A 21,491-nucleotide genomic window follows, 5' to 3' on the forward strand; every position below is an offset into this window, starting at 1 on the left:
TTTGCATCATTCTGCCACACAGCCATGTTGACCTTGACGACATAATTACCAGCTGATGTCGGCTTTGACTTATGGGATTTCAGCAATCGCACACATGTTGTCTTTCTTTATATTTTTCTTTCTTTCTTTTTTTTTTCTTTGCCATGTATCTCCTCAGTTACAGTGCTATCAGTGCAATTCACATGTTAAACTGTGTGGAAAGTCTTTGTAATCTCTATCTGTTGTGTTCCACCCTCAGGACTCCCATCTCAGAAGGCACCGATAACGTGGCACCCAACAACCAGAACCATGGTGTTCTACATCAGGAGGTGTCTTTCTCTATATTCTCCTGTTTCATGCTGCTATTTAATGGCACTAACACCTTGTGCTTTTTCTGCCATGACCAAGTCTCCATAAAGCCGGTATGGAGGCTCTAAGCGAGACGTAGATTTATCTGAAAGGCTTTCTTCTCAAATACAACTTTACCCACAGGAGTAAAGCCTTAAGGAGGCCACTGGGTTGGAAGAAAGGAGGGCATTTGTAAAGCCTCTTCAAGAGGATGCTGCATCTGAATGATGAGAATAACACACAGGGTCACCTGACTGCTGGCCAACTTTGTAATACAGAGCAAGTTATGTAGAATGTATAGAGACGATAGCTAACAAAATGTTCAGTTTCATGGATTTATTAAAATGTATGTTTTTTTAATTTACACAAGAATACAGTCAACAAAACAGCACATAAAAAAGCAAGTAAAACTATCCACCGAAACAATTTTTTTGTAATTTGTTATCACGAAATTAACAAAATAATTAATTTCTGAATGTATTGATAACGTCGTTATAAATGCAGACATGGGCGTTCTCGGCTTCCGTAGCTCCTGGCTTTCAAACAGCATTCCTATCATCCTGGCTGTGAGCTATTCACTCCCGTTCTCATAACTGCCGGTAGTTCAATCGTGATGTGGCAGCGCTGAACTACAAAACCCATCATGCAACCCGCGGCAGCGCACATTCACTTCCGGGGCACACGGTTAAACGCTGAAATGTTTTGTTTTCGTGGTTTTCCCGAAGTTTAGCGAGTTTGTATGAACAAGTTTTTGCATGTATGTAGCTTGACACTTGCTGTTAGCGTTACAGATGGATGCTTTGCACAGACACCGTTCACTTTACAAAGGGACGACTCCGCCATGGAAAGAAACTTACCGCAAGGTGAGAAATCAACACTGGTCAGTTAGCTAACGTTAGCTAGCATGTCGGGCCGCCGCTAATATTGACAGACTTTAAGATAATAGTGTTTGTTGTTTTTCTTCGTGTCGTCTTTAGCGCTGTGTGGACAGACTCAAAAACAGCCGCTCGAGGCTGCTGGACAGATACCGTCAGATGGGGGAGAGCCAGCAGTGCAGCGGCTCCGAGGCCTCCATTATCGTCCAGGAGGTGATGGAGGAGGAGTGGACGGCTCTGCAGTCAGAGGACCGAAGACTGCCCTCGCTGTGGGGGCCAGAGGGCAGGGCAGAGGTCGGTGTCTCTCTGTCCCTCTTTATTTTCTCTGTCTCTCCCTCACTATTTTCTGTCTGTGTTACTCCTAGCTCTGTCAGATGTATGGTCCAGAGAAATCCTCCCTTGACCTCCTGCAGCTGACTCACAGAGCTGATCAAACCAACTGTTTTGAGTCCTGTAGCTGAGTGGAGATCTGCTTTCTTTTCTCAACAGATGTTCAGTGTCATGAAGGACTATGATGAACTGGCAGTGCTGGAAGAAATCCAACAGGAGCTCATGTCTCAAGGTAAAGCATTTGTATGAACGAGGTCACACTGTGTGAACCCACATATTGGAATATTACATACAGTGTTAATACCACCAGGGGTGAGATGTTTCTGCAGATGCAGTGGAAACAAGGTGATAAGCCTGTTGGGATAAGTTGTGCATTTCTGTCTTTGTGCCACAGAAATGTCTATCATTGAAGAGTATGAGAGGAACCTGCAGTTTGAGCAGCAGTACATATCGTCTGTTGTGGAAGGGATGGAAGAGATGCACATTATATGCCCTTTATGTCACACGTGAGTCCCACAAATGACTGCTACAGCCAGTGGCAGTATGCATGCTTTCATTTTTCTGTTTTCAGCTGCAATGAGTAAGACCAGAAGGCGTAGAGGCAAACATGTGGCAATCTGTCACTGCTGGTTTATGTCAGGAGTTGTATTGATAACAAATACATTTTTTAAATTCAATATTATACATCATGCTTCTTGTGTCTTGCAGGAAACACTTAAACATCAACAGTCACTTCATTTCCTGTCCCTGTGGACTGTACATTAACACTAAGGTTTGTTTGCTCAACTTTGCTAAATCAAGCAAAAGCCCAGGCTATTTCTGTTGAAGTCAGCTAATTAAGCAAGTAGTGGCTTCTGCTAAAGTCCTGCAACATTTGGCACCTTGTCATCAGAAACAGAACATCACCCCTGACATCCTGCGGCACCTTCTGGAGTCCAGGGTCTCGGAGCACATGGAGGATTGTCTCCACAACCCTGTTTTCTCTTTAGCCCCCAACACAGAGGGCTCTCCCAACCTGATGATAAGCTGCAAGGTACGGCACAGTCTCTGCCAACTCATTTTTAAAGAAGTTTCAGGAAGTTCATCCCAAAACGAAGCTGGTGCTGCTGTGGGAAACTTGAAATACGTAACTCTCCTTTTTAGATTTCTTTGATGGTCTTTAGGTCTTAATGAGGTGCTATATTTTCCTTAGGGTGTGTATGTGTGTGCCCATATATTTTCTCTTCTACTTGACTGGCCCAGTTTCCCCAGAGGAAAAATAAGCAGTCTGCTGCACAGTAACAGTGGTTTCAGTTGTGATGAATTACCAGTGTACTGTTTTCTCTGCTTTCAGGTGTGTGACTACCTGTCCATTGTGCTGTGAAAGCACACCTGCCAGTCATGAGTTACTGAACTCATGAGATTTGATGTTTGAGTTTTTTGTGCTCTCTTTATGTTTTCAAATAAAGGCTATTTTATATATTTACTATACAGGTGTTCTTCTTGTACTGTGCCATTTAACACCCGTGGTCATATTGAAGCAATGCACAAAGTATTTTCACTGAAACTGTTCAACTTTTTAAGTTACAGAAATGAAACCTGACGGCTATACTTCTATTATAGAAATAGTGTAAACTTATCTCAACATATCTGTCTTTACTACTGCGTGTGCTTCTATGGTTTAAGGGTCATGTATATAGACCTGAAGTTGCAACTGGAGTCTTGCACAGTCCACATTTTCCAGGATGTGACTGTAATGCAACCTCCCACCCCCAAAGCACAGAGATGCTGTTGCACTGGACATTTCAGGCGAATTATATAAACAAAACATTTATCTTTTGTCCTTTTTGTCTGGTGCAACATGTGTCAGTATTTTCCAGTTTTTGGATGTGTGGCCCAAATGATCTCTTGGGTTGCTCAGGCTTGATAGAGTGAATTTCACACAAATTGTATGGGATATTTTTTTACGCAGCTACAAAATCGACTCCTTTGATAATGCGTGCACACTTTGAGTTTGTCTGTTGAATCAAATTCAATTCAATTCAATTCAATTCAATTCAATTCAATTCAATTCAATTCAATTCAATTCAATATACCTTTATTAGTCCCACAAGGGGAAATTCCAAATTACAGCAGCATCAGTAAGAAAAAATAGACGAGGTAGACAATCAGTAAGTATATACAAGTATAAATAAAAAAAGTGTGATAGAAATAAGTGTCTCTAAATTAGAAATTGTGTTTGCAAATGGTGTTACCAGCACACATTTATCTGTTTGAAATGCAGTGGTGAAAAAAAACAACAAAAAACTGAGATAAGGCCAAGGTAAGAGATGGCTTGTGGGGTTAATCAAGAAACATCTGTAAAATTCAGACTAATCAAATCAATGAAAAGCAATTCCTAGCCCTCACTTGAACATTGATGACTCTAAATGATCATAAGCTACAAATGACAGATCTATCAGCATGAACCAGACAGTGAGTATTATGACAGGTAAAGGTTTAAATCAGAGGGCAGTCTCAGTGATCTCATATATGCCGTCCTTAAACAGTTGTTAGCTTTAGAAATGATCGAAGTTTCCGACGGTTTTGGAATGCGCCAGTACGTCTTGGCAGGCAGAACTCAGAATCACCAGTAGGAAGCAGCATTGTTCCGACCATGTGAATGACCTGACCGGAAAACAGCCTGGCAGAGCGGAGCGGAGGCAGGCAGAGGAAAGATGGCAGCCGCGGCAGTGGCTGAGTTTCAGAGAGCACAGTCTCTTCTTGGAACAGACCGGAATGCCTCTATCGATATCTTACATTCAATAGGTAAATATTATCCTCAAAGTATGACATTAGAAAATAAAAACCACTTAATGCTGAGGCACTGAAGCTAGACACCGCGCTATAAAAAGGAGCAGTTGAGTTAGCAATGTTTGCTGTTAGCCAGTTAGCAGCTAAGCTAAGTTAGCTAGCCCAGTGCTGGCCGTGTCTTTTTTCTCCTAGCTTGCACAGTGAGTCAGCAGCAGTGGGCTAGCCGGCTAGCAACATACCGGCTAGCCTACCAGGCAAGCTAACGTTAGCTTCTCCGGCTCATTCATTTGACAGTAACTTTGGTGACAGCTGGCTAGTTAACGTTAGCATGCAGCCAGCGTTGCTAGCAGCTATGCCTTGTCTTGTGTGATGTCAGGCCGACAAGGAAATTAATGTGAAACTGAGTTGACTCTCTTAACATCACTTACTGTGTCACAGCCGCTAGTGTCTGCTTATGTACCATATGGTGCTTTATACTGATTATTAAAGCGTAGCTATGTACGTGTCACCATCGTTTAACGTTATTGTCTAATTTGACAGGTCTGATATTTCGTTAGCCACTTGGCTGCTTGCCATCCAACCCAACCTATTCATCATACAACTTGATTTAATGCTAGTCTCTAGAGACACAAGGGAAGCGTGTAACATCAGCATTTTTACTGTTTGTATATCGCGGTGATTCATGTTAATACGGATCAGATTACATCATTTCATGTGTGTGTGTGTGTGTGTGTGTGTGTGTGTGTGTGTGTGTGTGTGTGTGTGTGTGTGTGTTGTAGTGAAGCGGGACATACACGAGAGTGATGAAGAGGCGGTGCGTGTTAAAGAGCAGAGCATCCTGGAGCTGGGTGGGCTGCTGGCCAAGACAGGACAGGCTGCAGGTAACAGAACATCATGTTCATACTTGTACTCATTGTTTGATTTGGACACACAACACTTTCTATCATTATATCATACTTTCAGTAGTTTTTCGGTTCGTGCAACACTACAATTTTCAAATCCCAGTCACGCCACATGAGTAAGAGCCCTGAATCAATATCCACATGGCTGAGCTTTGGAGCATAGTTTGATTTTGCTCACAAAAGACTTACAACAGTGTTGTTTGTTTTTTAAATGGGAGCACCTCTTCACATTTCAAAAACACTCTTGTCTGTTGTCACTTGATCAGGTGATGTTGTCAAACTGTGAATGCTGACAGGAAAACACTTCAGACAAGAGTATTTGTCAGATGTACATGTTGACTGTTCACCTCATCTGCCCTCCTTTCTGAATGGGCTAGCTGCCATTTTCTGCACGAAACTGATTTCACATAGAGAAATCACATCCCTCCTCACTCAGTCTTATTGTGAGGTACTTCTGATGTGATCCACTACTTTTGACCCAATACCGCTTTACAACATCAGTTCTTTCTTCTAGTGTTCATTTGTTTGTTTGTTTACTTTTTGGTGATCATATGGCTGTCTTGATGAAAACATTGTGTGCAGAAAGTGATAGCTGGCAGGAGCTCGAGTGGCCTTTGTGTGTAAAGTTTTTTCCTGCTTGACATTTGGGCCGGTGGAAGTGCTGTGCTGTTTCATCAAAACAGCAGAAGAGGAAGAACCTATGACCTTTGTCATGTTTTACAACTGTTATTACGATCACTGTGGCAGATTGCTCATAACCTTATTTCAGCTGTTTTCTATTTATGCACATTCTTCTTTCTTTCCCTCCCACACTGCTCAGAGCTTGGGGGTCTGCTGAAGTATGTACGCCCCTTCCTCAACTCCATCTCCAAGGCCAAGGCAGCCCGGCTGGTCCGTTCCCTGCTGGACCTGTTCTTGGACATGGAGGCTGCCACAGGTCAGGAGGTAGAGCTCTGTCTGGAGTGCATAGAGTGGGCCAAGGCTGAGAAGAGGACCTTCCTCAGACAGGCACTAGAGGTGAGCCAGGGTGCTGTCGCAGGGCTTGAGAACAGGTTGTTCATACTCTTGTGGCACCAGGTAACTACACCAAGATGCCTGAACTGTGGGTCTCTGAACTGTGGCGTGGTTTATTGTTGCCCTTTGTCCAGTAAGCCAAACAGACAGGTTATGAAATGTGTAAAGGATCCCTGGGTAGGTGAAATCCCTGGCATACTGTGCTGCCTGTGCAGGTGTGTTCAGCAGCTGGACTCAATACACTGAACAAACAGCAACCAATTTACAGTAACCATGTTAGCTAGACTGTCTGTTAAGTCCTCGCATGTAGCATTTTTTGCTATATTTAATGCTTTGTAGCAAAAGTGAGTCAGAGCAGGGCTTTTAAAGTGTCTATTTTTTTTTTTTTTTTTTTACCACTGACAGACTCAGAGTGACAACATTATGGAAAGGATCCCTACAACAATACCTTCTGTTAAGATCTGTTCTGTTTAACCAGCAACAGCCACCAGATTCTGTTCAGAGAAACTGTGATTTTGTCATCGGAAAGAACACGTCATTCAGACGCAACTAAAACAAAAAAAAAAAGTGACCAAAACCTTCTTGGCTCATCTTTCCACTGTTCCAGCAATCATCGCTAACTTTGGTTAAGTTTAAGTTTGAAAACAGTGTTTTATGGGAAAATGTGCACCTTGTGTTTGGCCATTTTTAAGAAAAAACAACTTGATTGATAGATTGATATCCAATAATTGATTCAGGAAATTCCTGGAAAAATAAGCATCTCTACTTACCTGTCTGGGTAAATCTGGGTATTGGTAAAAAACAGTGGACATATGTTGAGTCTATCCCTCCTGCGCTGACGATGGTTGATGTACAGTCTCATGATGTGCATTACTTGCTCCCTGACGTGGTTGTTGTCCTCCTCTCTCCTCAGGCTCGTCTCATCTCACTGTATTTCGACACAAAGTGCTACCAGGAGGCACTACAACTTGGTAAGTATTGAATCTTGTGGAGTTGTTTTTAATTAACTTAACAATGAAAGATTTTTTAAGGACAAAAGAAACCTTATACATAAAACATAAATAAAGTGGAGAATGTTTGGATGTTCCAAACTCCTGTATATCCCATTTTAGTTCCCATCCTTATTTTCCTCCTTATTTGGACCAAAAATGAAATAAATGTACTGAAAGTTTGGGGTTGACTATGAACTTCTTCCCCTCTCCAGGCTCCCAGTTGCTTCAGGAGCTGAAGAAGATGGATGACAAGGCCCTGCTGGTGGAGGTTCAGCTGCTGGAGAGTAAGACGTACCATGCGCTCAGTAACCTGCCCAAAGCCCGTGCCGCCCTGACATCTGCCAGGACAACCGCCAACGCCATCTACTGTCCGCCGAAACTACAAGCAGCTTTAGACATGCAGTCAGGTACAAAGCAGGACACTTGATGTACATACTAATTACTGAACACATAAACCAGAGTTGTAGGTGAAGAAACTGAAGTTGCTATTTTCTGCTGCAGCTGGCATTTCTGTGTGTTTGGTCATGTTTCCAGGGATCATTCATGCAGCGGAGGAGAAAGACTGGAAGACGGCTTACTCCTACTTCTATGAGGCCTTTGAGGGCTACGACTCCATCGACAGCCCCCGAGCCATCACAGCCCTCAAATACATGCTGCTCTGCAAAATCATGCTCAATGCGTAAGTGGTCTGCTTCTCAGATACATGATGGGCTACGAAACCATGCTGAGGACCATATTACTTTAAACAAGCCTGCGCAGTTCATTTATAACCATTTGATTTCTGCAGCCGCTATGTGTTTTAAAACATTTAATATAAGATGCACAGTGCAGTCTTTGTCCTGCTGTGTCTGACACACGTTATCTCCGTTTCAGGCCAGAGGACGTCCAGGCCCTCATCAGTGGCAAGCTCGCTCTGCGGTATGCTGGCAGACAGGTATCACTATTCCTTCCTAAGAATTTGACTTGGAATTGAAAATGAACTGATAAATGCTAAACCCCTCCCCTGAACAGCAGTTATCCAATCATAGATGTGTATTCGTAACAATGCACAGCAGGCCTGTCAAGCACATGGGGGTGTGTGGCTTGACAGGTGTAGCAGCAGTAAAAGCTGTTACTCTGCTGTCATCTATCTGTAACCTTTGGTTTCTATCTTTTTCCACAGACAGACTCACTGAAATGTGTGGCACAAGCCAGCAAGAACCGGTCGCTGGCAGACTTTGAAAAGGTATTGTATTTGGAGTTTGCTGCTCTGTGTTGACTCTGTTGCATTATGATCTCAATTTCCTCGTTTGATGATGTAGCCTCTCTCCTCATTTGTGATCAGAATGTCTTGTTCCACCCTCCCCCAAGGCACTAACAGAGTACAAAGCCGAGCTGAGGGATGACCCCATCATCAGCACCCATCTGACCAAGCTGTATGACAACCTGCTGGAGCAGAACCTCATCAGGGTCATCGAACCTTTCTCCAGGGTCCAGGTAATTTGCCCGCACGCTGAAAACTTATCCAGGATATGAAGCGTTTGCCCAGTGCCGCAGAATCGGCCAGATTAGTTAAGAAAAATGTATTTGTAAAGTCTGCTCAAACTCAGGAGAGTCAGGAAGACAGAGAAACTGTTCATGTGGACTAAATATGCTCAGTAAATATTAGGCAGCAAGATTATGAAAAACTTATTGAAGTGTGTGTAATCATCATGCTTGTCCCTCTTTTCTCTAACAGATAGCACACATTTCCTCCCTCATCAAACTCCCCAAGGTAGGATTGATCTCATCTTCCTCAGTGTTCCCTTTTGAGACGTTCGCTTTCATTATATATGAGGTGCCTATTTGAAGTAATTCTTTAGGTCTTTGCAGTGAAATACCGACAGTGTGACTGTGTCTGTCCTGCAGGGAGACGTGGAGAGGAAATTATCACAGATGATCCTGGACAAGAAGTTTCACGGTGGGTGTCTGCAGCTGTGTCAGTAAACGCTACATGAAGAGATGACTAAATATTAGTGATTCCTTGTTGTAAATATTTGTGTTTTGTGGATGTTTCCCACTCATGGATGTGATTTGCACTCATTCTGAGCCAATCGAGTTTCAAATTTCTTTTTACAGAGTGAAATGAATTGAACACAATTAGTGATCCTGGAATTGAAAGCCCTCCAATAGCTTTTCTCTCCGTTTTGACCCGACAGGTATTTTGGACCAAGGTGAAGGCGTGCTGATTGTGTTTGACGAGCCGGTGGTGGACAAAACGTACGAGGCGGCCCTGGAGACCATTCAGAACATGAGCAAAGTGGTCGACTCACTCTACAACAAAGCCAAGAAGCTAACATAAGGTGAGCGTCAGTGGAACTATAATGTCTGTGTTAACGTGTGGTAATTCAATAAGTGGCGCAGTGTATCAACCTGAATGTAACGTAGGAGGCAGAGACACCTTTTGGTACAGGTGTCCTGTGTAGTGTAATCGATTACATGATGAGGTAAACACTTTTCATGTATTTTGACTGCTAAATAACTGCTGTTGATGCATCAGAAAGATGAGACTTATTTGCTTTGTCTTACATAGTTTGTTGTTGTAAAGCTGTTCATTATAACACCAGCCTTATCCTGTTTGGAACGACCTTGAAGCTCTTTCACTATAAATGCATGTTGTAGTATAAAATCAGCGCTGACTCTCCTAAACCAGTCTTCGTGTCCCCCTTCAGAGTGAAACCGCCGGTCCTCCTGTCCGGAGCGACGTGGGCCAGTCTGACCTCTGTTGATTGATCACTTCAACCCAGGAGGGACGAGGGGAGGAGGACGAGGAGATTACAAACACTTGACAACCCAGCAAGCAAACAAACCAGCTGACCATCTGAAGACAACCCGACAGCATAACAGACTGACCGGGTGGACGCGCTGCTCCTCCTAGTCCTCCCTCAGCCCTCTGCTCTCCGTCCCTCCTGTCTCCTCCTTCCGATCTGACGGGGGTTGATCTGACACAACGAGCTCCTCCCCATGGACAAATCCAGGCACTGTGCCCCCCCCTTCTCTTTTCCCACCACTGGTTTCTACTGTATGTAAAATGGGACACGCCTCTCTCGCCCCCCTTCTTTTCTTTTTTTTCCCTCTGTTTCTCTCTGCACTGGCCATCAGGGAATCTTGTAATATAACAATAAAACATACGTATACAGTACTTATACATACATGTAATATATATAAAAAACATGCTTGGTCTGTTCTCAGAGTGTAACTGAGGGTAAACGTGGGTGGGTGGGTCGGTCTGTGTCTCCCACTGGATTCTACCTGTTCTGTTCAGTTTGCAGACCTGCCCTGAAACTGAATGTTTGAATTCCTCCCTCTTTTCTGCAGTTTTGAAGAATCGCCCTCACAATTAACTCGGTCGCCCGAAAAAATGGTTTTGAAAACAGAGGCCGTCAGAACCCCCCCCACATCCGTACTATGACCTTTGCACCCTCACCTTTTCCATCGTGAGTGGTCTCCCTCACTCACAAGGCATTCTGGGATTCGTGGACCACACAGGGAATTTGCTCTTCTGTCCACTCGGGACCATGCCACAAGGAGAGGAGGACATTGATCACCGCAGCGGGGTCTCCTACACCCCCTTCCTCCGCCCGCACTCCTACTTCCTGTTTGTATATAACATTGCCAAGCACCTCTGTTCATCCAAGGCCTGATGTATTCACACTGTCCCCCTTTTTTATAATGCGTAAGAACAGAATAAAGCTTGCCACCGAGAGCCCGGCCAGTCACACAAAGTGCTTTTGACGCTCGATCCGTGACTGGAGAGGAACTCTGCGTGCTGAGATGTGATGGTGTGTCGTGCAGAAAAGGGCGGGTTTCGCTGAAGAAAATCAAGCTGTACATTTCTGGGAACTTCATTTTGCAAGGACTCGAGGGTTTACCATATATGACATAGAGAAAGACAAATGCTAATAAAAAAAAATTAAACCTGCAAGTTGTGTGATTTAAGGATCCTGGAACTGAAGTTGTGTGACAGGTTTTTCTCCTCAGCGCTTTCATCTTCTGTGTACCTTTTGTGTGACTTATGTGAGGTTCTGTTTTTTCAGTGAGGCTATGTGCTTCAAATGGATTTAATCTCCTTTGTATTCAGTGACATCCTTCAGACCAACAACCAACCAGTCGTACTTCTGCAGTTGTCTGACTAAAAAGCATTTATTTCTAAATTGCATTTATTTATGACTTGATTTAAAAAAGGTCTGTGTATTGTGTCTGTAACAGCGGAACAGTACACATTGTGAGTGAGAGCTGAAGTCACGGAAGAATGGTTGAAAAAGCTAAAAGACAAGGGTAGTAAATTGTTGAAATGTACAGCCATCAGTAATGAATAGTTAGGTAAAGTTAATGGCCAAATTATTAAATTAGCTAAAAGTGTAGTTATCTAAAAGCACTGGATCCTTGATCAGAATATTAGGCTCTAACTAGATTAATATAATGGTGAATTGATAAAGGTAATGAAGAGTTAAGGTAAACTATAGGCTAAGCTAAGGTTCATATATAACTTGATTAAAGACAGCAGTTGAAGCTCAAAAAAGGATAAATGTCCAGTGTGAAGTACAGTTGGCCACACAAACATCATATGCATGGAAAAAATCCTGTCATTTTATCTGCTTTTATACCATTAATCAATTAAAATAGCCTAATATACACTTCATGATCAACTGTAGTGGACACACTGGATGTGATGGGTGATGCTGATGAAGGAGGCCTGCTCGAGTTCAGCAGTTAGTCCTCCACCTGAATCAGCGTTTGCTGATGAGGTATTAACACCAACTCATCTTTCTCTCCAACACATATACTGTCAGATGTAAATGAAGCACCTGCTGGTTAAACGGCTTGCCGTAAATCTCATTTTGTTGCCATTATTTCCTAAAACTCTCCAGAAGTGCTCGATTTGAAGAGTCTCGCAGAGTCAACAGTGACACCTGGTGGTTTTTTGGATTAAGTCGATTCTCTGGATGAAATCCCACCGAGCTGAAGTTGGCATGAAGTTTTTTTCAATAGCTTCCATGTCATGTGACCTATTGACTCAAAATCAGATATCAGATGTTATTACTATACTGGACAAATAAGACCCATCCCATCATGGAGTATTTTAGTGCCTGTCTCGTTTTATATTCTTTTTTGAAAAATCAGCAAATTTGAAACATCCAAAACTGACATGAGAAGGGAGAGGACAGAGCTGGCTCTCCAAATCTGACAGGCAGGTTTTTTCAATTTTAAATCAGTCAATAAAAAATATTTCTCTTGGTTCAGTCTTTGACACAGCGATCAGCCGGGATCTGGTTGGTGAGCTATTGAGAAACTGCAGTGAAAGGCACCTGACACAATTATGTTTACAACTTGATGTTTGATAGTAAAATAATAATAGAAAAATATATAAAAATGACTCCAACCATATAAAAGTTCAGCAGATCCAGTGTGATGACTGGCAGAGGTGGTTCCAGGTCCAGTGTGTGCAAATGGAGGAGACAGCATTGGAAAAGGCCAAAAAAAAAAAAAAAACGTAAATAAAGTGACTTTATGGGGTGTGTCTTATTTGTCCAGAGTAGTACAACAATCCTGTGTTGGTTTGGAGTCAATGGGTCACATGACATGGAAGCTATTGGGAAAAAACAAACAAACAAACAAACAAACAAACAAACAAACAAAAACCCTGCGACCCAGAGTGAATATCGAATGTCCAACTTCATGCCAACTTCAGCTCGGGTGAAATCCTTCAGTTCATGGAAATTTGACTTTTGACCATTGTGTGTGTGGAGAGAGTGTCTGTCACGGCAGTTATTAGTACGTGGAGTTTGTAAGAGGACACATTCAGGGTCTGTCCAGTCAGATTTGATCAAACACTGAACCAAATCGCTCTTAGCTCACTGATATAGATTCACTCTTTCACACTGAAGCTCTCAGTGTGAATTCTCCTTGTGTTGTCACTATCATGCGCTCACAGTGGCCTTTCGGAATGTTCCATATACCTACAGGTTTATGGTGGCCGTCCCTCTTCCCTGCGGCATGGGAGAAGCCAGGGGCCCAAGTCAACACATGTAAAACAGGAAAGGCCGTTTAAAAAATAAGCCTTGATTAACTGTAAATAACTCTCAACATGGGTCGACAGTCGCGCTTGGCTCCGTATCTGCATTTGAATGGGAGGCAGCAGCGTAAAGCTAATGCGTAAACAGCCCTTATCACAACACCATTATGCGCGGTTTTGTTGGTAAATCTTTATCTACTCTGCTGAGAATCTCGCATGTTGTTAAGTCCTCGGGATATGTCGAGGTAAATGTTAGTTAGAGGACTTTACGGGCTTGCCAACTGTTTATGCGCTCTGCTGCAGACCCGAGGAGAGGCTTACTGGAGGTTTCTGTGGGGAGAAGAAGGGAGCCAGACAGGCGACAGTCAGCGCTGTCTTGGCCTCAGGGCAGAGGCAGGGAGCGAGCAGGCGAGCCAATGAGAAGGAGACATCCACTCCCCTCAGTCCTGCCCGGCTTGGCTCAGCTCGGCGCGCCCTGTAATTACGAGCTCTAGTTGGGTTGGGCGCCGCCACGGTGGACAGCCCGGCTGCTGCGTCAGGGGAGTTTGGGAACGCCAGCTCCAGACTGTGAGGACTTCTGAACACTCCTGGTTTACAGTCCAGAGCTAACACCAAATACGCCTGAGAATGAACGGCCAATCCTCACCTGTCTTCGAGGAGAAGAAACCTTCCCTCCCTGTTCCTGGGAGCTCCATCTCGGCCGCCAAGGATTCCCCGACCCTCCCGGAGTCCTCATCCACAGATATGGGCTTCTACAGCGGCCAGAGCGCGCTCCACGGCTCGCAGGATTTCTACCCGGCGCAGCAGTCGTACTCAGCTCAACACATGAACCCGTACGCATACCACCATTATAACTTGAACGGGATGGGTCCAGGCGGTGCCTACCCGGTTGGCAAGGCAGAATACCCGTACCCCCATGCAGCGTACAGAGAGCACGGTGCGTTCAGCAGGGACGTACAGTCAACGCTGCAGGACAGTGGTAAGTTCGAGCTTCCGCGCTTAAAAGTCTATATTACGGGCAGAGCTGACCTATCACTGGTCAGAATTCTGGATCAGTTTCATGAAGAAAAAGAAGTCAGACATATTGCACAGCCGCCCTCCCTCTTGCACACTGCTAAACATCCTCTCCTCCATTGTCCCAGGACAAGAAAAGCCACATTGACCACCTCGCTGATGTATGGCAAGTGCTCATGTCTAGCCATATAAACCCAGTAATTGCGCATGAGTTTTACGCACGAGGAAAGTGAAGTTATTTCCTATCCATCGGTTTTCCACTGCGTCTCAAACTCTTTTTACGTTGCGTGTCACAATATTTTGAAGCATTTAGATGGTCCTGTCTTAATCTTGAACTTCTAAATCTCCATCATTACAAGATGATTAGTGAGGAGTCTGAATTACAGTGCACTTAAACAGCAGGGGAGACTGAGACACTCACTCCTATCCCTTATATACTGTATATAGTACATACACCCTGCCACAGCGTCTGCATGACTGAAATATATTGTTTAAATTTGTAGTTTTTTCTGATGTTAAAGTCATGTCGTTTTTCCCACCCATGTTAAATGCAGCTGCATAAGTGGCATTTACTGACATTTAATATTATTTATTATCTTTTCAGATATAGTTGTTTTTGCTCAGGAAATACCAGTGTTCAGGGTTGATGACTTGTTACTTTTCAAACTGTAAAGATTAAAAATTAGATAAATAAAATTAAGAAAAAAGGAAAGGAAAGGAAAGGAAAGGAAAGGAAAGGAAAGGAAAGGAAAGGAAAGGTAAATCTGGCCTCCAGAGTGAATATGGGGTGCTAGTTGCTCCTGCTAACAGAATCTTAATTTTATTTGGCTGGAAGAAGAATAAAGTCAGAGTTGTTACAGGAGCAGCTTCTGGTTTTTTGTGCCAGGGATGTCGCAGAGTACGCTCAAATTTTGATAAATTCAAATGGGATTTGGTGTAAGTGTTGGTCACAGCTTCCCAAAAGTTTACTTTATGACTCAATGAGGATGGGGGCATAGGAGAGGGGGAGGTGTCTGTGGGGGAAAAGGAAACAAGAGATCATTTCAGATGAGATAAAGTTTGAGGTTGGAGGAAAAGGTCTTTGAGTTTGACGGAGGTAAACTCAGCTTTGCTTTTCATCTTCTTCTTTGTTTCTCACTGTGAATGAAAGCTCACCGGTTTTGACATCTTGTCTCTGAATTGCTTTCAGATTTTATTTTGATAGGGAAATGGAGATCACTGTAAAAGCCCTTGGATGGATGCCACAGCTGAGTTCTAACCAGTGACTTTTCAACTTCACCTATGTTAGGGATGAAGAACTAATTCATTAACAAACAGTTGGTTTATTCGCATTAAATAGGTAACCTAAACAGTCACTGCTAACATAAATTAATTTAATGCCGTAAGGCCACTATAAACTCACTGCATAGATCCTACATTTACAAGAACATTAAAGACATTTGGAACAACAAACTTCACTTTGGCTCTTTAAGTTTGCCCACAGCCAGACTGTATTTAAAACCTTTTTTTTTCTGGCTCTTTTTCGAGCTTGGATGGTGTGCCTGTGCAAACTACAGAGGAAAAACAAACTCGACAGACTGGTGTACTGTTTTTGGCATTCCAGTTGGGAGTTGACTTCTGGAAATGGCCCCAGGGGACTTTGGCCCACAGCCACGCACATCAGGTGTCACGACATGTCAGTCAGCCTTGGCCTTTGAATCATCCACTGGGACGGTGTCTTATCATGCAAGGCCTGTGGCCACGCCCAAACTAATAAATAAATAACTAGACAGACAGACAGACAGACAGACAGACAGACAGACAGATATATGTATCTCTGTCTATAGATAGATAGATAGATAGATAGATAGATAGATAGATAGATAGATAGATAGATAGATAGATAGATAGATAGATAGATAGATGCAAATACCTAATTAATAATAATAAATAAACTGGTATATAGATGAAATATGAATAGCTCAGGGGCATTGCTGGAGAAACAAAAGTAATACTAACATCATTAGGCCCACAAATGGACCCCCACTCCCCTCAGAAAATTGGATACGATGCTCACAAAAGATTTTGCTCAAAAAAAAATTTAAAAAAATAAAGTCATTTTCATTTTGTATTAATCAAGTTAATTGTTCTAATAATTCCACTTTCTCATCTCCCATCATAAAATGCTGTTTCAAAGCCTCCCCCCAAAATTACAATTTTGGATCTGGATTCCTTGATTTCTTTTGGTCCTAAAGTAGTTGAATTTTAAATGTGCTGAGTCCAAAAACACCCACTATGTGTACATGCTTAATTATAGAGTGTAAACTCTCCTCTGGGTTGCTAAAATTCAGAGAAAAAATACTAAATTCATTGTATCAGTGTCCTCAGTGGTAATGTAAACTAACGCAAAATAGAAAAAAAGTCCTAAAAATATTATATGCATTGTGTAATGACATCGTCACCAATAAAATATAATCATTAGTAATAAATACTGGCAAACAATTTCTAAATTTGGAATGATTTTTATTAATGAAGTATGATTATTTGAAAATATATTTTAGTTAAATCTGTTCAGTAAATAATAAAAATAAAAATAAATAAAATAAAAAAGAATTAAAAATAAATAAAGAGAAACATGTAAGTGTATTACAAAAACTTTGTAAATAGCTGTAAATACATATGACATATTATAATACTCAATTACATTTCCTACACAAATGTTGAATGTTTTTTTTTTTTGTCGATGTTTTGTTTCCATACTCTAGTAATAAATACTATACGCACTGAACAAACGTGAAGCTTGGTTGTATCTCTAAAAGTCAACAAAAAGTGGGATACAAGAATAAGAGCACAAACGGGGAGCAGTGTGTACCAGCGGGGCTGGAGGCGACATGAAAAGCACCTATAAATCTCTGTCTCCCTCCTTCCCTTACTCCCTCCCTCTGAATGTGGGAGACACTCAGACCAAAATTATAAGTTCAGAGTGCTGGCGGAATTTCTTTGAAATTTCGGGGTTGTAGTGGCCATGGCTATTTTTGTGCTACAACTTCTGTGCAGAAACTGCCCTGCAGAGACCTTATACAAATTCATCGCACTGTTTGACAAAAAAGACTTTTTTGTTTGACTCTATCATAATAGGTTATTAAATGACTTTTTACTGTTTCCTAGTGAAAGAGGAGCCAGACGTGGAGGTTCGGATGGTCAACGGGAAGCCGAAGAAGATGCGCAAGCCTCGGACCATTTACTCCAGCTACCAGCTGGCAGTCCTGCAGAGGAGATTCCAGTCGGCACAGTACTTGGCCCTGCCGGAGCGGGCTGAGCTCGCCGCCCAGCTGGGCCTCACACAGACACAGGTGAGGCTGCAGGTTTACGACTTCCAGTGCCATTCATTAACAGATATGTAATACAATGCAGCAAAAATGAGAGAAGGTTTTCTGAAGATAATTGAAGTGTGCTCTCTTACACTGAAAATAATGTAAAGAGGTGAAAATTAATTCGTTTTTTGCATGTGAGATATAATGTGACTTGCAGTTTGACTTGAAGCACGTAAAGTAATTGAAGTGTCAGCTGAAGTTGAAGCACTGAAAGGAGTTGAAATATCTTTTGAAATGTGTGGGAGACCAAAACATGTTAAGACCGTTGAAATGTGATAGCTGAATGCATTTGATGTATCCAGTAACTTCAAGCTGAAGCTCTGCATGTAGTCTCAGCTGAAGTCGAACCTCCGGGGATAGTTTCAGTGCACTGAAAACAGTTGAAGTGTCAGTTGATAAGTAAGGACTGACAGCAGTTGAAATGCTGGAGTTTCTGCGCTGACAGTTAAAGAGTGAAAATTAGTTAGTGTCACGAAGTGTCACGTGATGCATTGAAGCAGAAAGCAGAAATTCCAGTTAAAGTGCCAGAGATAGTTTAGGCGTGTGCGCTGTAAATCCAAGACCTGAAGACGGAGAGTTTGTGATCAGCTTACTGTAGGTTTGAACTCTGTCATACACACCAATGCAAATGTCGGAAAAGAAACTTAAGCTGGGATTACTGACGAATGAATTAAAAGCCATGAAAACGCTGAACGAACATGATAAAGTACAAAGAGTGGTGACATCTTAAGTTTGAATGAAGTTTCTTGGCAGACGTATGAATGAGTGAGTGAGAAACTTTGAAAATTATGAGCGCTGCAGAAAAAAGGCAAAAGCTTATACTCAAATACAATATACAAGACCTATTTTGATTAATTAATCTATTTCTTCCGAATATTCTTATATATCTGATAGTAAACAATGAGAATAAAATCGAGCTGAATCCAGTGGTGAGTTGTCACTGTCATGTCAGTCTGGTTTATGTAGTCATACCCTTTCTCCCCCAATGATTTACTACAATATGAATTATCTTTGCTGACAGATAAAACACTGCACTTGTGGCATGGGCTGTTTTATCACAGCTGCTGTAGATCATTGTTCATTATTGTGCTTGGTTTATATCCACAAGCTTAAAGAAAACAAAGCACCTTATCGTCTCCTTATGGATGCAATGTTGTTTCTACAAAAAACGACGTTACATAATGCTGTCATTCCGCTGGACAACAACAGTTCTTCGATAGTGTCATGTTTGAATAGCTTAGATTAGGGAAATGAACTGAAACCAAGTGGGACAACAAAATGAATGAATATTGTACTTGCTCGTTGATATCAAGTTAATAAAGAAAGCCACTAGAAAACTTCTTTCTTCTGCATTACTTGGTGGCAAAAGAACAAGCTGTTGGCAACCAAAGTGCCTATTCACACATCCAGCAGTTACAGAGCAACATTAGCATTCATTTATAGCTGTATTTCTGCCACCTGATGAATGTAAGCCCAATATTCACTCTCTTTTAGCTCTATTTTTGGTCTCCACCATTTCTTGAGAAACACATCTGTCTCTTTAGCTGCTAAATGCTCCACTACGTTCGCCAGCTATTTGCTAACCTTGCCTGTGTGCTAGCCATGCAGTGTATGATGGCTTTATCGGAGGTTTTTCACTGAAAACGGCTGCTGGAAACAAGATTGCTAAAAGTGGAGTTTACAGGAAAGAAACCAAAACAATGAGCAATTAGAGGCTAAAAGAAGCTTAAGATGCTAAAAAAAGAAAAACCAGGCCAGCGTTGAAGCTGCTATGATCAATTATTTTGTATTAACAAGGGATCAAGGGACTATATATGTGAATTTCAATGCAGTCAAACCACAGTGGGGACATTTCACTGCTAAAAAGCCAGATATTCACCTTAAGTAGTTGGTGAAGACTGAACCATGGCTGAACCAAGAGTGAATATTGGAAATTTAGTTCATGTTGCTGAAGTTTCCTCAACACTTGCTTTTCCTTACAGGTCAAAATTTGGTTCCAGAACCGTCGCTCCAAGTTTAAGAAACTCTACAAGAATGGCGAGTTTCCGCTTGGGGATATTCCTCTTGAACACAGTCCAGATGCCAGCGACTCCATGGCCTGCAACTCTCCCCCATCCCCAGCTGTGTGGGAAAACAACAGCAGCAATAGTAACAACAACAACAGCAGCAGCAGCAACAACACAAACGGCAGCAGCAGCGTCAAGAGTAATGCGATGGTGGATCCTACCAGCAGGGGGCAGGGTCCCTACCAGCCTCCAGTTGATTCCTCGCCTGCCTGCATGGGAGATTACACACACCAGAACTGGTACCAGCAGCAGGGGGCACATTTAGGCCTGCCACAGTCGGGCCCGACGCACCACACACCATCAACAGCACCGCCAGGCACACAGAGCATGGGAGCCGTTTACTGAAGCATGTACTCTGCACAACTGTGTGACTGGAGCCCCGCGCGAAAACACCGGAGGCGTTTTCATTGGATGATTTGGAGCTCCAGAAGTACCTGACAGCGATCATCAGACACGAGTCATGACTGTAAAACCTGACACGCATGTTGTCAGACAGGCTTTTCTACAGGAAATGTGGCCTCACTCACCCTGTTGTCTTCAGCTTTGAAGTTTATGAACTCATAACGTAGAGGTTATCATGGAGATTAGGGGGACTGATGTGGGTTTTTTTGGTGCTGAGACTGATACTGACATTTTCCTCTGAAATCACTGATAGCAAATAATATTTTGTATATTTAATATTTTAAATCTGCCCATATTTATGCCAAAAAATCTTCTCCTGGGAAAGGCCTCTGACACAGCATTTTCACTCTAAAAGTGAATACTACTGAAATTCTTCCATGCTTTACTGCCGATGAAAGACCACCACACAGGCATGAGGATCTATAAGATATGTAAGACTTTCGATTTACACCAAACATGACTGTGTGAAGTAGCTGTGCTCAGACACTACGTTAAAGGTGAACAACACTGAAAGGCTGATAACCTTTTAAAATAAAACATCGATATGAACCCAACACAGGAAACAAACCATGGAGAGACACTGAATTACTCCCTGAAAGGGTCTTTTTCCTATTTTTTTTTAGTCAGACAGTTTATGAAACTGACACCGTCATGGATTCAGTGGATGATCTTCTTCTGTAGCTGCAGCACATTTTACCTGCATCCATTAATTGCTGTCCAAACAATGTTTTCATCCATATAGTTTTTGTCTAAAGGGGTTTATTTCCTGTAAAGCACACCTGGAGCAGATTAAAGTAGTGCGTGAACTGTAGCTGGTTTGCAGTTGAAAAGCTCAAACGTGCTCTTGGTGCAGTGGTAAGGCTGGGATTAAAAATCTACACGACAATGAGCAAGAATGTTGTGTTGTAGGAAACCTTTTGTGGCTCCAGGGGGAGCTGTGTGAAGTCTGATAAAAAAAATGCCTTGTGTGATGTCACTTGAGGCAGCCGTGTGGAGTCAGAAGGAAGGGAGGTTACCAGACCTCTGCAGCCCACTCCTCATGTCTGCTTGAAGCTAACAGCTCCAGGCTACATTAGCTGCTAATAGCAGTCAAGTTGCATTATGGGTAATATAGGTGCCAGATAAGGATAATATGTGGAATGAAAAAGATGATATCTCTAGTTCTGCTGCATCAATTTTGAGGGCTTGTGCGTTGTTTGTTAATAATTTTGTGGTTTGTACTGTTGGACAAAACAAGCAGTGTGACAGTGACACTTTGAGCTCTGGGTGATTGTGACAACCTTTCTCACTATTTTTACAAACCAAACAATCAGTTGATTACTGAAGAAAATAATCAGCAGTTGCAGTTCTATACAAAATAGTTCAAAATGAGCTCCACCTCAACCAACTACAGTAAAATCCTGCCTTTTA

General features: G+C 42.4%; 3 protein-coding genes across 4 annotated transcripts; all 3 read left to right on the forward strand.

Moving 5' to 3' along the window:
• The first annotated feature begins 987 nt into the window (after nucleotides 1–987).
• Nucleotides 988–3,109, forward strand: rpain (RPA interacting protein). 2 transcript variants are annotated; one of them, XM_070980821.1, is made up of 7 exons: nucleotides 988–1,190; nucleotides 1,305–1,496; nucleotides 1,692–1,764; nucleotides 1,927–2,038; nucleotides 2,241–2,304; nucleotides 2,425–2,565; nucleotides 2,866–3,109. In XM_070980821.1, exons 1-7 carry the CDS (start codon nucleotides 1,119–1,121, stop codon nucleotides 2,893–2,895), a joined length of 684 nt encoding a protein of 227 aa, XP_070836922.1. In that variant the 5' UTR covers nucleotides 988–1,118; the 3' UTR covers nucleotides 2,896–3,109. The 2 variants fall into 2 exon arrangements, with proteins under 2 accessions (XP_070836922.1, XP_070836920.1); XM_070980819.1 differs by having other exon boundaries at nucleotides 2,425–3,109.
• A 1,094-nt stretch (nucleotides 3,110–4,203) lies between these two features.
• LOC139343904 (26S proteasome non-ATPase regulatory subunit 11A) lies at nucleotides 4,204–11,867 on the forward strand. Its single transcript, XM_070981747.1, has 13 exons — nucleotides 4,204–4,319; nucleotides 5,084–5,185; nucleotides 6,027–6,223; nucleotides 7,134–7,191; nucleotides 7,425–7,619; nucleotides 7,747–7,891; nucleotides 8,086–8,146; nucleotides 8,375–8,437; nucleotides 8,563–8,688; nucleotides 8,930–8,965; nucleotides 9,100–9,151; nucleotides 9,390–9,533; nucleotides 9,903–11,867. The coding sequence occupies exons 1-12, from the start codon at nucleotides 4,229–4,231 to the stop codon at nucleotides 9,530–9,532; spliced, it is 1,269 nt and encodes a 422-aa protein (XP_070837848.1). The 5' UTR covers nucleotides 4,204–4,228; the 3' UTR covers nucleotide 9,533; nucleotides 9,903–11,867.
• A 1,897-nt stretch (nucleotides 11,868–13,764) lies between these two features.
• On the forward strand, nucleotides 13,765–20,642 carry LOC139343286 (homeobox protein Dlx3b-like). Its single transcript, XM_070980818.1, has 3 exons — nucleotides 13,765–14,225; nucleotides 17,408–17,592; nucleotides 19,596–20,642. The coding sequence occupies exons 1-3, from the start codon at nucleotides 13,874–13,876 to the stop codon at nucleotides 20,022–20,024; spliced, it is 966 nt and encodes a 321-aa protein (XP_070836919.1). The 5' UTR covers nucleotides 13,765–13,873; the 3' UTR covers nucleotides 20,025–20,642.
• Nucleotides 20,643–21,491: the final 849 nt, after the last annotated feature.

This window comes from Chaetodon trifascialis, chromosome 15 (assembly GCF_039877785.1).
Source record: "Chaetodon trifascialis isolate fChaTrf1 chromosome 15, fChaTrf1.hap1, whole genome shotgun sequence".
Classification (NCBI taxonomy): Eukaryota; Metazoa; Chordata; class Actinopteri; order Chaetodontiformes; family Chaetodontidae; genus Chaetodon; species Chaetodon trifascialis.